Source organism: Geotrypetes seraphini, chromosome 5 (genome assembly GCF_902459505.1).
Source record: "Geotrypetes seraphini chromosome 5, aGeoSer1.1, whole genome shotgun sequence".
In the NCBI taxonomy this organism is placed as follows: domain Eukaryota; kingdom Metazoa; phylum Chordata; class Amphibia; order Gymnophiona; family Dermophiidae; genus Geotrypetes; species Geotrypetes seraphini.
In genome coordinates, this window is record NC_047088.1 from 200,298,894 (window position 1) to 200,314,525 (window position 15,632).

The 15,632-nt window shown below is 42.0% G+C and overlaps 1 protein-coding gene across 2 annotated transcripts in view; it reads right to left on the bottom strand.

Moving 5' to 3' along the window:
- ITGA6 (integrin subunit alpha 6) overlaps positions 1 to 15,632 on the bottom strand; it is a 143,903-nt gene that overhangs the window by 89,515 nt on the left and 38,756 nt on the right. For both annotated transcript variants that reach the window (XM_033944748.1, XM_033944749.1), the window contains exons 2-3: positions 6,267 to 6,391; positions 1,651 to 1,730 (exon numbers count right to left, since the gene is read on the bottom strand). In XM_033944748.1, the coding sequence (XP_033800639.1) occupies positions 1,651 to 1,730; positions 6,267 to 6,391 (205 nt within the window). The remainder of the gene's footprint in view (positions 1 to 1,650; positions 1,731 to 6,266; positions 6,392 to 15,632) is intronic.

Genomic DNA, 15,632 nt, shown 5'->3' on the forward strand with positions numbered 1-15,632 from the left:
AGAAGCCTGCATGAAGTCCGGGAGGGGGGGTGTCGGGTGATGACCCGAATATAGGATGAGACCCCCATTTTTGGCCCATTTTTTTCACCCAAAAATCTCATCCTATATTCAAGTAGATACAGTATATTGTCTACCTATATGGTGCTTGCCCCGGGATCAGTAGCATGGAATGTTGCTGTTATCCGAGTTTTTGCCTGGCACTTGTGACCCAGATTGGCCACTTTGAAAACAGGATAATGGGCTAGTTGGACCATTGATCTGACCCAGTATGGCTCTTATATTCTTAGGTTCTAATGGCCAGGATCAGGGTTCCTCTCTTAGGCCGCCTTATTCTGCTCTATTCAACTCTTATCTGAACTTTTTGCTACTTCAGTTTAACTTTACTCATTGAGTGTCCAATTTTGCTATATGGAGTTCTTTTTATTACTGTGGATTGTACACCTCTTGGTTTTATAAGTCAGCATGAGCAGTATAGTAAATTTTTAGTAAACTACAAACCCTGCTCTCTGAAGATGCCATGCAGTTCTAGACATGTTAAAAATATTTCCAGGACAGAAAGGTACATGAGGAGCAGAGATTTTATCAGCACAGAACCATGCAGGTATTAGGTTTAACTTCTGATTGCAAACCAATATTTTCTTAGGTTTTTGGTAACATTTACACAAATTGGCAGGTATTCTATTCACTCTCTCCCATGCTTTTCCGATTTTAAAAAATATTTTTGGATATACAAAATAAAGTTAATTCAGAGCTTCCCAAATCGTGGGTTGGGATTTCAAATGGGAGTCACAAAAGCCATGTTTTGGGTCATGGTCTGGGTGGGCTTTCCACAGGTACAGCATTATTCTGAACTTCCAAAGGGTCACACAATTTTATTTGGCTGTTATCATGGGGTCAGAGGGAGCCACAAAAAGATTGGTAAGCACCATGTTAGAGTTTTTGGAGGGAGATATAAAAACTGAAATACAATTTAAAATATTCATAGGGTGTTCCAAATAACCCAAATCTCGTGTTGCCCCTTATTTTATGGGAGGGGAGGGCATGTTTGAGGAAAAAAGCTAAGGATGTGGATTTACATGTAGTAAAATGTTATTTATGCTTTTCTTTATTATTCTGACCCTGAAGGTCATCTTAAGGCATGAACCAAGTTCTATAGGGAGCCTCAGACTTGCTTCACCCCCTATTCCAGTCCTTTATTCTGTTGGGGAAAAATCTCATGATTTTTGATGTTGGGAGGAGGGACATTCTTGTTCCAGTCCTCAGACTGCACTATCCAAACTATTGTTTGCCAATACATAGGCAGCAGAACGCTTTCTTGTTTGGTTGGGGGGGAGGGGGGAAGCTCTGTCCTAGCCCCAGCAGGATCCTGTGGCATGACTCCCCCCCAGTTGCTGTAATTTTAGAATTTTCAGGCAGCCACCGCGCAGTGTCAACAAGCAGGCCTGCCCCAGTAATCTTCATTGTACAGCAATGCTGCGTGGTGCTGCCCACAGATTTTAAATTACAGCGGGGAAGTAGAGCCATAACCAACTCTTCTGACCGCCAATTTTTGAGAAGGCCATGGCCCTTGTGGCCTATGGCCTCCCCCACTCTGGCACTTATGTGCCAATAAGTCTAGCTCCATAAACATTACATTACATAAAAACTTACCACGATCTTTCCTCCTGGTCCTTGGCTTTGAACACTGACACCCATCCATTGATTTTCTTTACTTTCTGAATTTAAATCAACTATAAAGCAAGAGGAACACATTTCAACACATTTGTTTTTACTTTACTAAAGCCACCTAGGGATGGGCATACTGGGGCAAATTTTAACATTTACACGCCAGTTACATGTATAAATATTCAGAATACTATCATATATCAGATATGCACTATCCTGCACATACATGCGTTATCTTCCATAGTATGTATTACAGCAAGCATAGAGTCTGAGTGAAGCAAACACACACATAACATATAGTATTCTAGAAGTTACGCACACACATACCCACACAGTTCTAATGTAAGAGATAGATGTATATACTGTATACCTGGTTACACTGCTATTCCATAAAGGAAAGTGGGCACCTAAGTATAGGCAATTATAGAATTATACCACTGTGTTTAATGCAGATTTATTTTTTTTAGCCAGGTTTGGGTTTTGATTTTTTGTGGGTTCATATTTGGTCAGGCTTCTAGAGAAAAAAAAGTTAGCAACTACATCCAATTCCTTTTAAAAAGGAGACATCATATGTTGGTGAAAAGGTGAGAAAATTATTTTGAAATTTTGCTATTTTATCATTTGTAAATCATTTCCTGTTTATTTAATTGCTGTAAACTGAGTCGAGCCTTCTTAGAATGATGACTTGGTATACAAAGTTAAGCTTTAGTTTAGTTTAGAAAATGGTTTGGATTTTTTTTTTTTTTAAGGGGAGGTGGAAAAAAAGGCTATGGCCACCTTTTATCAAGCCGCGTTAGGGGTTTTTATCACTGGCCGCTATGGTAAAAGCGCTAACGCTCATAAGAATTCTATGAGTGTTGAAGCTTTTACTACAGTGGCTGGCGATAAAAACCCCTAACGCGGCTTGATAAAAGGGGGCCTATGTTTTTTTGTTGTTGTTGTTGTTTTACCCTACTACCATCCTTTCCTGGTGCACTTCACTGATCCTCACTGTATCTTAGTAAAATTGGTCATGGCCACATTGGCCTATAGCCAGATACCTGGGTCTACATTGTGTGCGGGCTGGCAGTAAAAATAACAAGGCTAGACAGGTACCACACTATAAAGTCAGAGGAGGTTGAACTGTTCGACTGCTCAAGTACAGTATGTGAAAACACATTATATGAATTCCACAACAACTAAGCATTAAATATGAAAAAAATGATTTACCTATTTTTTCAAAAAACAAAATTATATACGAAGTTACCAAGAAATTACTTTAGATGGCGCCATCTATCAACAATAGAACAACATGTTTCATCCATCTTAACAACTAATCACTAATTTGGGTTTATGGTGCATCAAATTATGATTTTTTTTTTTGATCCTATTGAAGGGGCAAAACTACCAAAACATCTTGGAGGACAACAACAACAAAAAAATTATGGGTTGATATTCAAAGTGATTTAACCATCCAAACTCCTGGCTGGATAAATTGCTTGCTCAGGGCTAACCAGTCATTTCTAGCGGCACTTAATCAGTTGGTACCACTGAAAATGTTCTGTTAACACCTCTCTTGAAACCGGCATTCCAGGAGAGGAGTCGGTATGTTTACGTTTATTAAAATTTGACATCTCGCCAAAGCGTTTGACAGTTCTCAGGAGGAAAGTGTGATGTAGTGGTTAGAGCTACAGCCTCAGCAACTTGAGGTTGTGGGTTCAAACCCTGCACTGCTCCCTGTGACCTTGGGCAGAACTTATGGCAGGGCGGTATATACGAATAAAATTTATTTATTATTATTATTATTATTATTATTAATCCTCCACTGCCCCAGGTACATTAGATAGTCTGTGAGCCCACTGGGACAGATAGGGAAAATGCTTGAAGTACCTGTATGTAAACCGCTTTGAGTGTGGTTGCGAAACTACAAAAAAAGGCAGTATACAAGTCCCAATCCCTTTCCCTAACATTAAAAAAGCCATTATTGAAAAAGAAAGGAACATGATGTACAGGAAAGACCTAAACATACAACACTAAAGTAAGCAATATTATACAAAAATAGCAGCACGAAGGTTGCCTGCATACGTCAGAGGGAAGGCTTCCAGATGAGGTGCGGGACGCGTGCGAGGAGCCACTTCCCACAGCTTTGTGCAATGCAGCACTCAGGCAGCCGGCCTGAAGACCCTGCGTTGATCGCACCATGGACCGGCCTTAAGCTAACACCGGGGGGCAGACCAGAAGGCAAGGCATATGGAGGGAGAGAGACAACAACGGTAGGGAAATGCTTTTATTTTTTTTCAGGAAGAAATGCATTTGTTTGTTTTTCTCTGGGGGTTGTACTGCTTGTAGTGTCTTGCATCTTAGGGTTTGTTTGTGAATATTAGTACTTTTAGTTTTTGGTCCTGAATTTGCATGAGGTTATCTGTTTTCTGGTAGGAATGAATGTTGAAAAGCATACAGTGTGATTTGTATATTTTAATTTTGTGGTTAACCATTATGAGCTCCTTTTATAAAGGTGCACTAGCCGAAAAATTACCGCCTGCTCAAGAGGAGGCGGTAGCTGCTAGCGCGCGCTATTCCATGTGTTAAGGCCCTAACGAACCTTCGTAAAAAAGCCATATGTGTTGTCAATACGATTATATTGTATGTGTGTATATATGAAAAATGGATGGAAATAATAGTACAATTATGGGGGCGGGGTCTGGGGTGGAGATGGGCACGACTTAGCACAGTGTTCTTCAACTGCCGGTCCACAAAATAATTATTTTATTTCCGCCGGTCCATAGGATGCGGTTGAAGAACACTGATTTAGATAAAACGTGAGAATGAGGGCAAAGAGGAAAGTTACAATTGTAAAATAGAAAAGAGGGGAATACGGGGAAAAAACCCATAAGGGTTGCTGCATATCTTCCAAGATTCGCCTAGAGAAGGAAAATGCAGGGCATCATGGCAGGTTATGAGTAGGCGTCCGTGAAGAGAAACGTCTTCATATCTACTTTGAATTTATCCAACAATGTTTGTAGTCTTTAATGATACGGGGAGAGAGTATGTGTGGGCAATGCAGTCGCACAGGGCGCAAGAAAGGCGGGGATACTAAACTGTGTGGGCGAAGCCTGCAACACAGAGTGCCTCCCTGCCTCCCTCCTGTCCCATCCCCTCCCCCCCCAACACACAATGCGGAATCTCCACCTGCCCCCTCCCTTCCAAAATCCTCTTCTTCAAAACTTCCATTTGCAAGTAAAAGACCATGTTCAACAACCACAACAATGCTCCATGAAGCTTCCTGCTCGAGCACTTTCCGGGTACTGATGAGTCCCTCCCCTTTTGATGTGCACTTCCTTTTCCTGTTGCTATATAGTCAGCACCCAGCAGTATCTAGACATACTCAAGTGGGAGGCTTTGTAAAGGGTTGCTCTGTTCGCTGAACATGATCCTTTACCCACAGATAAAAGGTTTGAAGACAGGGAGATTTCATGTGTGGGGAGGGAGGGGAGGAAGTGACAGACAGAGATGCTGCATTAAATGTTTGAGCTAGGCAAAAGAGAAGAAAGGAGGCACTCTCCTTGGGGAGGGGGTACCATGGAGAACAATTGCACAGGGCACAGTTATAGCTTGCTACAGCCGTGTACCAGTAGGTCAGTATATTGCAAACTGTGTGCCGCACAAGATTTCAGGTGTGCCACAAGATGCTGGGAAAGAGGAGAGGCGCTAGCACCTCCTGTAGGCAGTCAACCGCCATCAGCACTTCTCCTCCTCCCTGGCGTCTCACCTCCTCTCTGTGCCTCTTCTTTTGCAGCACCCCCCCCCCCCCCCACATACACACACACACCACCACCACCACTGGTAGCTTATGGCCCTGTCTAGAGGGCCTCCGCACATGCTTTTGACCCGTGGCCACCAGTTTAGTGTGCCATAGCTCAATCAATCAATCAACTTATATACCGTAGGACCGTGAAGCAGGATGTACAATTAGGTTGAAAATTAGTTACCCAAATATGTCTTTAGATGCCTCTTAAATTCCAAATAAGAATTGGAGGACATGATAAAATGTTCCAAATCTTTGCCCTATAAAGCCGCCTGGTAGGACAAAAAATGCTGGTAATTTTTTTTAAGTTTACAACCTTTTCAGGCGGAACGACAAAATTCAAATGCGAACTTCTCATGTGTTTATTAGTTGCAAAGAAGAGAACAGTTAAATATTTAGGGGTAAGACCAAACAAAACCCTAAAACAAAAACAACCAAATTTAAACTTCACCTGCACTTCCACCGGCAACCAATGTAATTTCTGAAAGAAAGGTGTTATATGGTCATATTATTTTCAGCCCAAAAATCAAACTAACTGCCACATTTTGCGAGACACTGCCTTAGGTACAATTTAAATTGTAAACCCTTCAGGGGCAGGAAAATACCTACCACATGACTTATATTGGACTATTACCGACAAAGACATGAGCTACATCCAAACTCCCTTTCTCCCTTCCTTTTTTTGCGTAAGAAGTTGTTACATCATCTAGTCTGAAATGTTTAGTCAGCAGCAGTGTAAGTTGAAGCATATAAGGTTTATAATTATAATTGAACCACACGTCATTTCTGCAGGCTCAAAGTAGTTGAAAAGGCTTACCATTATCATCAAACTTGACGCGTGTGCATGGCTGATCTGTTGTAGGTTCACAGACAAAGAGTCCTCCAGTGACATTGGCTTTCTGGTCTGGAAAGGCTTTTGTTCGAGGGGCACCAACCAACAACCTATTAGAAAAGAGGGAAAACCTTGAATATAATTTAAAAATTGCAGAAGTACACCATCAGCATCAACAATAAGAAGTAGAAAACATGGAACAAGTTTATATGATGCATCAAGGTGGGAATTATAGAATTTAGTGAGGATGTACAGAGGACTCATACGAAGAAAGGCTAAGAGGGTAAGGCTCTTCCGCTTGGAGAAAAGACAACTAAGGAGACTTTCTAGATCATCTTTTTCTCACTTCCCTCTGACTGTTCTTAACTGTTTCCAGGGCCTCGGCCTCCTGTCCTTTTGGTATTTCTTTTCTCTCCTTCACTTCCTGCTCCCTACATCTATCTTTAACATTGATCTTACATATTTAGCTTTCTTCCTTAAGTTTTTCAGCCCTTCCCTTTCGCTCCATTCATATGTTCCACCTCTTCCCTTTGCTTCCCCTCCCTCCATTCATGTGCACCATCTTCCTCTCTCTTCATATGCTACATACTATACTATTTGCAGATTTATAGTCTTCTTATTTTCATCGGATTCTTAAGTAGATTATAGTACAATAAGAAAAATTTTGACAAACAAGGGAAATAGATTAATTATGAAGTTAAATACTTTATCATAAATTTTACATTTTGAAAATAAAATGTTTCAATGCCTTCTGAAACAAATAGGAGGGCTTTTCTTCCCTTCCCTCCTACATCCTCCTGTATCCTCTCCCTTCCCCTTTTCCACCATTGCACCAGTGTCCCCGTCACTATGATCCCTCTTCAACTAGCATTTCTTTTGCATCTCTGTACCTCTCCATATTCAGCTTCTCCCTCATCTCTTTCATTCCTCCCACAGCCACACCCTGGAACCAATATCTCCTCTATATATCCCCAATCCACCCTCCCCACTGTGGTCTGGCATCTCTCTCCCTCCAAGTCAAGCACTTCCTCCCTCCACCTATTCAACACTCTGTCTCTTTCTCTGCAGGTCAGACATCTCTCCCTGCCTACCTCACTCCCACTCCCCTCCACCATCCCCTGGTCTTACAACTTATTTGATTTTAATACTTGATATACTGCTAAAAACCGAAGTGCCAGGCAGTGATTAATCCAGACTACCGCTGACCATTCCTGGGGACCCATCTTCCTGTAGCCACATGGGTGAGGTGCACAGACAAGCAGCTTGTTTAAATTGATGCTGATGACGACATGCATGCTTGTAAAACTGTGGGATAGAGCAGAGGGGAGTGGAGGTAAGGTAGACAGGGGGAGATGTTGAGAGAAAGAGAGAGAGAGAAAGAGAGAGAAAGATATGCTGAACTCAGGAAGGGATTGAAAGATGCTGGACCCACAGAAAGGGGAGAAGGAAATAGAGAGTTTATGGTTGTATTCATCAATGCAAGGTCTGAGGCTTCTATCCATTGTCCGTCCTCCCCCCCCCCAAAAAAAAAAAAAAAAAAAGAAGAAAAGACAGATTGATGGCAGGGCCAACCCACAGACTGCTATTGTCCCAATGAACCTTGTGTTGAAGGACACTGGCTTAAAGCATTCCTTAGACCCTTAATAAGTATATGCACTTTAGAACTAGCAAATAAAAATGCACACAAAAGTACACATGAAAACACTTTCCTGTGATCAGTTGTTCTTTGGATCCTCTCCTGTGGGCTTGTTATAGATGAAAGATTCAGACCATGTAATGCTTTATTCTCAGGCAGTTACCCGAGACCCCACCTCCCATCACTGGTATTAGCAACACTCTGCCATACATACACAGCCAAATCTATTCATTTGATGCCAGTGGCATTGTTTGAGGGACAATCTCTGCCTTTATTCTTGGCCTGGATTCAGAAGCTATGTGCGGGGGCAGAATTTAGATGGATTATGGACATACTGAAATCCTTACGTCATACAGGACCCCTTCATAATATTATTGATTAATTTGGAATGGATGTCATTCTAAGTAGAATAAATGCTTCCAAACAAAATACTCGGCAGGAAGGCGTTTTGAGTGCATTCAACAACTGTTCTCCTTGATTAAAAGTATTTATTCAATAACAGCTATGCAGTGTCTTGCTAAGCAAAATTACTATTAGTTCTTTGGTGCAATTCTACAAAGAAAGGACCTGCTGTGAAAGCATTTTGTAAAATATCCCCATCACCTCTGCTCTCTGATCATGCTCTGTGTCCTGTATACGTCAAGTGTCTTGAAAGTTTTACTTCAGGACAACACCATTTTTAAAAAGGTCCAGCACATCGGAGTGATGTTAATGTTAAAAGATTAATGTGGTTCGCAGACATAGGCTATGTCTGGGAGAGGTTTTTAAGCAGTTTGAGCCATTACAATTTAGACTGAAAACAGATACAGAGGGCTAGATTCTCAAAACTTTACGGTAAAAACCAAGGGGCCGCTGTCGCAGCCGTTATTTCAAAAATGCGAGTCATTCTCAAAAATATGTGCATGCAAATGAGGTTGGCGGAGAGTAGCAAAGGCTCACTAAATTTACACGCGATGAATCGCTGGTGATAGTGATCGGCATATGCACAGAATACACCACGAAAGAGGTGTATATGTGAGCATCTGCCGGGGAAAAGCAATGCGGTAAGCACACATCACATGCGTGCTATATTTGAACTTAATATATAAAACATAGAAACGTAGAAGTTGATGGCAGAAAAGGGCCATAGCCCATCAAGTCTGCCCACTCTAACGACCCCACCCCCTTGAATTTACCCCCCCTTAGATGTCCCACATGTGTATCCCATTTCCTTTTAAAATCTGGCACGCTGCTGGCCTGAATCACCTGAAGTGGAAGTTCATTCCAACGATCGACCACCCTTTCGGTGAAGAACTTCCTGGTGTCGCCATGAAATTTCCCACCCCTGATTTTCAGCGAATGCCCCCTTGTGGCCGAGGGACTCTTAAGAAAGAAGATATCATCCTCCACCTCAATACGACCCGTGATATATTTAAACGTCTCTATCATGTCTCCTCTCTCTCTACGTTCCTCGAGTGAGTATAGCTGCAATTTATTCAGCCTTTCCTCATACGGGAGGTCTTTGAGTCCCGAGACCATCCTGGTGGCCATTCGTTGAACCGACTCAACTCTCAGCACATCTTTTTGGTAATGTGGCCTCCAGAATTGTACACAATACTCCAGATGAGGCCTCACCATGGATCTGTACAACGGCATTATAACTTCGGGCTTCCGGCTGATAAAACTTCTACGGATACAACCCATCATTTTTCTTGCCTTTGATGAAGCCTTCTCCACTTGATTGGCAGTCTTCATGTCTTCGCTAATGATCACCCCCAAATCATGTTCCGCCTTGGTCCTAACTAAGGTCTCACCATTAAGTGTGTAAGTTTTGCATGGATTCCTGCTGCCAAGGTGCATGACCTTACATTTTCTAGCATATGCTCATGTCATAGGCGCGCAATGCATGCGGCTGTAGCCATTGGGCACTCGTGTTGCAAAAACAGATAAAAACTACTATAATTTATGTAAATCTTAATTTGTTTTTAATGTTAAATTTTATCATAAATCATATAAGACATGGCTATAATACACATGCTCAAGAAGCGTGCTTTTGTCCATCTCCACCATCACCCCACCCCAAAAAAAAGGACTATAATTTATGTGAATCATGTAATTTTTGTTCCATTAACCACAGTTAAAACACATGCCAGAGATGTGTTTTTCACAGTGCTGGCACAGTACTGGCATCCTCAGACTAGTCGCTGATTTTTGCTCACCAAAAGCCAACGCCGCACTTGGAGAATCACTCAAAGTTGACGAATCCACCAGAGTGCTCGTTTAAATGCTGATAAACCCATTTGCATGGCAGAATCAGAGACTGATAGGAAGCTCGGGAAAGACCGTGGTAAGCTGTTTCGATAATCTGGGCTAAAATACATGCATGCTAAACCAGCTGGAACCGGTTTAGTGACCGCATTAAAGGCAACCTGAAGTTTTGAGAATCTGGCCCATTATAAGGTACCAGACAAATTATGGACATCTCTAATACACATCAGTCACTCGTGTGAAGTACTACCAACAAACCTGGAAACGTTTATGACCCATTGTCACAGAATAAAACCAGCACATCTTGACCAAAAATAAGTTAATGAAAGCCTACTAGAAAAACAACTCGAGGGTTGTACAGAAATGCTTATACTTATCATTTTTATAGCACTATTAGATGTACACAGTGCAAAACACTAAGGGGCTCATAAACAAAACTTTAAAACATCCAATTTATTATTTGATTGCAATTTTGTTTCTTTTGATCACTTGTGTTACTCTTGATTGTCTTTAGGTTGCATGAAAGGGTGGGTCGGTGGGTGTATTTATTATATCATTTGAAGGAATTAAGTGCTGTTTATTTATACATTGTTTGATAATATGTCGCACTTTAATGTTGGTTTTTAAAATGAATAAAGATTTTTTTTTTTTTTTAAACCATCCAAAAACCAGCCTAGGTCAGCACTTGGACGACCTAATAGCAGGGACGTCCAAGTGCCGATAAACAAAATCAATTTTCTGGACATGCAGCGGCACTTCTAAGATGCTGTGCACCCAGAGATCTAAGGGGCATGTTAGGAAATGTGTTATGGGTGGACGTACTGCAGCCATAATCAAAGCTTTCCTAGAGGGAACTTAGACACCTGCAGTTAGACCTGCTTGAGTTGCGTCTAAGTTCCACAAAGGTATCCAAACTGACAAGGAGACCACTGGAGGATTTAAGGCATAACTCTCCCCCCCTTACTCCCCCAGCAGTCACAACCCCCTCCCATCACCCAAAGAGCGAAAAAATTCAAAAACTTGTAGGCTTCCCATCAGCTGATTGCAGCAGAGGAATCTCCATCAGCTGAGCAGGTTTCAGGGATTCCTAGTGGCTCAGCTGATGGTGATTCCCCCTGCCAGGATCAGCTGAGCTGTGGAGCCCTACACCCCTCCCCCTGACATCCCGCAACATCCACTGACATCACACAGCATCCCCCGACATTTCCACCACCCACCCCCTACATCCCCCCCCCAACATTCCTGGGCTCCCCTCCCACATCCCCAGACCCCCCAGTACCTTCGGATGAGAAAACGACAGGAGGGAAGCCCACAAGACTTATGAGGTAAAGAAGGGGACACTGTAGGTTAGTTTAAAACAAGAAAATGGAACAACAATTTTAATGATGTGATACACAGAACTCTTTCACAAGCAGAGTCCTCCAAGCCTTGGCTACATTATAAGCGAGTATTATATGGGGTCTATAATGTATGTAGAGAGAAACTGAGGTGAAAAGAACAACTGCTCACCAAATATTTTGTTTAGTGTTCATTGAGGAAGGGCTGGGGATAGGACTACAAAACTGACACAAATAGGAATGGAAGCATGGCAGACTTCAAACCATTTTCAGAAGACTATAACCACAAAAATGCACAGACTAGCTCTCTCTTTCCCTAGCCTTAATTGTAGGGATAACACCACCAGAAAAACATTCAGTAGCATTCCCAACCCAGAGCTAAAATGGCTAGCACTGAACTTAAAGGCAACAGGCTACAGTTTACAATGTAATTTTTATATTATATTCAACGTGGACTAAGCAAGCAGGCTATTTAGTGTAGTTTAGATTTTTTTAAAAAAGATCCCAAAATTTTACCCGAAAAGCACAAGAAAATTTGGTCACAAGAATTTAAAGCACTGTCCTCTTGTAATGTAATCCAACCTTGAACTGAACAGGTAAAAGTGGAATAGAAAACCTAATTAACATAACAAAGCATGAGGAATTAAACTCAACATGAATAAAGCAACGAGGCCAGATACATTCAAGAGTTTATTAAGGAACTCAGAAGAGTCCTGTCAGCTCTTCTGTCTGAATTTTTCAAAACTTCTTTAGAGTCGAGAATGATTCCAGAGGACAAGGTATAGGCAGATGCGGAGCCTCTTCAAAAATCAGGAATTACAAACTGGTCATACTGGCCTTTGAAAGCAAGTAAACTCGAGGAAAAACAAGAATCCAGTGGTCTCGGAACCACCAACTAGGATATTTCAAAATACTTCTGTGCAAAAAAGAGCTTGTGCATTTGCCTTGGATGACTTCAGTATAAGGAACCTTCTTCCTTTACAATGTTGTACGTAATCTTATGTGTTTGAATATATAAAAGGTTCCTTTTCAGTTCTTCACAATCTGTTGAACCAAGTAGACGCCAGAAATTGGTCTTGTCAGACCAATGTAATCAATTTCTTTGCATGCATGACTAAGGAGTTGAATCCGGGGAAAGTGCTAGATGCGGTGTGCTTCGGTTTTAGTAGTATGTCTGACATGGTCCCCACCTAGAAGACTTGTAAGTATACTGATCATCCTTGGCACAGCCATAAAGTGAACGAGTCAGAAACCAGGAGAGCAGCGAGGCAAATAAATAGAGTTAACCAATACAAATGGGACAAAAGTACAAAGGTGAACAGATCTAGAAAAAAAGTTTAAAATACAACCTCAATACTGAATTTTAGAAAAACTTCAAACATATTTATGTCCAAATTTTTTTGATAGAAGGCATCGCAGACTCAAATCTTTCAAAGAGATCAACTGACTATCAAGGAGCAATACCCTTTAAACGAGACAGACCAAATAAACCCCCCCTTTTATGAAGCCGCGTTAGCGTTTTTTATTGCCAGCAGCAGCAGTAAAAGATCCGATGCTCATAGGAATTCTATGAGCTTCAGAACTTTTACCGCTGCAGCCAGCGATTAAAAAACACTAATGTGGCTTCATAAAAAGGGGGGGAGGGTTAGCTCTCAATTATGTGCCTTCACTTTTATAAATATCCATAAATTCACTAATCTTCATGCATAGATATCACAAAGATGTATATGCAAATAAAAGCAAGTACTCATCAAGAACAGCACTATTCAATCACCTGATAACTACAGATGGTTTTCTTCTATTAATTCCAGTTCACTAGTTAGGTATAACTTTTCTATTCAAATCACATAGTCAGTTCACTTAGGTGACATGTTTTGGCAGAAGTTCTGCCTGCTTCCAGAGTCGAACAAATTCACAACTCATTCCCTGATTCCAGCCCGGAATGTTCATAGGCAGCATGTCCATCCATGCTCACAAAATGGTGTATATCTTTGTATTAGTTGACTTTGGTTTTAGAATGGGAATTTTTCCTCTTTGAGTGTATTTTGATGAACTAGAGTTTAGAGCAGTGTATCACAAACTGTGTGCCTCCTGAGATTTCAGGTGTGGCATGACACACTGGCGAGGAGGAGAGTCGTCCATGCCAGCTGACTGCCTACAGGACATGACTCTCGTGGTGAAAGGCAAATCCTGTAGGAAGTCAGCCGGTGCAGATGACTCTCCTCCTGGCCGGCGTCTCTCCTCCTCTCCCCGCACCTCCCAGATCCCTCCACCGAAGCAGGTCACGGCCAGATGGACCTCCGTGTACTTCCAGGTGCCTTTTGGCCGGGGCACTGGTTTTAGTGTGCCACCAGTCGAAAAGTTTGCAAGACACTGGTTTAGAGAATGACATGGGAACACATTTTTCCCTGTCCCCGTGGGAACTCATTTTCCCATCCCTGCCCCATTCCTGCATGATCTACCCTCATCTGCACAAACCTCAAACACTTGAAAATCATAAGTGTTTGAGGCTTTTACGGTTAAGGCAGAGCTTACAGGAATGGGGCAGAGACAGGGACAGCAACAAAACTCGCAGGGACGGGGAAATTAGAGTTCCTGCAGAGAATGAGACAAAATTTGACCCTGTGTCATTCTCTACTAGAGTTCACATTGAGGTAAGAGATGTTACCTTGGCAAGCTATAAGATTTTTCTTTAGTCCACTTCTTTTAATATTTTTGCAAACAATAGCCAGAAAAAGGTTTGTCATTTTGACAATAACAAAATTTGTCAGGGTAGACACCCTAGAAGATATGGAAAACATTAGGAACATTAGGAATTTAGTGAAGCTCAAAGAATGACCCAGAGCTTGTAGGGCTACAAAAAATAAAGACGGGTCAAATTTGGATCCAAGGGAGAGGTACAATATAAACAATATGATATGTGAACTTGCTTTGTGTACAACACAAGAGCAAGATCTGGGGATAAGCATAACCAATGACCAATAACTAATGATCTTAAGGTGGTCACTTAATAGAAAAGGCAACAAAAAAACCCAGAAGGATGCTTAGGAGCAGAGGGAATGGCCATAGGAAGAGGTATGGCCAGTAGGAAAAACAAGGGCATCAGTTCCTCCTATAAGACCTCATTTAGAATATTGTGTACAATTCTGGAGACTGCACCTTCAAAACGATATAAAAAGGATGGAGTCGGTCCAGAAGAAGGCTACTAAAATGGTGCCTGGTCTTCATTATAAGGCGTATGGGGACAGACTTTAAGATCTTAATATGTATACGTTAGAGGAAAGGCTGGAGAAGGGAGATATGATAGAGTCGTTTAAATATCTACATGGCATAAATCTTAAGAGAAACACTCATGCGATGGGAGATTCCGACAGAGGACTGTTTAACAGCTTTAAACTGCACGTTGTGCGCTTCTCTATGTGAGACAACAGTCCTCTGTCGGAATCTCCCATCGCATAAGTGTTTCTCTTAAGATTTTTCCTGTGTGTTCCCTGAGGCAGGACCGAAACATGCATGTCGGAACTCGCAAGCTGCAAGCTAAGTTTGCCTAAGTTCTTTGACTATAAGCTATAGTAAACCGTAGTTTTTTCACAACGTAAAAACATATATGAATTGATATAACCTCTGGTTTACTTGTCCATGCGATGAATGGGCTGTGAGGTGGTTTTTCCTCTGGGGTTCGCCCCAGTTTTCCCCTCCATGATTCTGAGCAAGCCTGTGAACTCTTTTATATCATCCATATACAGTAATACTTTGAATAGGTCCACGGAGTGATTTTCCTTCAGTTCAACACTTGCATTTTATCACTCCTGTTACATTGTTTGTAACTGGTCCCCTTTCCCATATTTGACTTGAGCCAGAAGGAATAGGCATTCCTCCAGCTGGCCTTGCTGATAAATGTCCGGGTAACGGGCATGCTAGCAGGAGAGAGTGGGCATCTCTCCTGCCAAGGATGTTGGGAAGGGATGCCGGCAGGAGGGAGTGGGCATTCTTCCTGCCACGGACTGTGTGGGGGTGTTTGGGGGTGGCGATGCAAGGAAATGGGAATCCCTCTGCCAGCGGACTTGCAGTGGGGTTCGGAGGTTCCCTGGCATGGCCACTCAGCTAATTATGGCAGGGAAATTTCCTTGC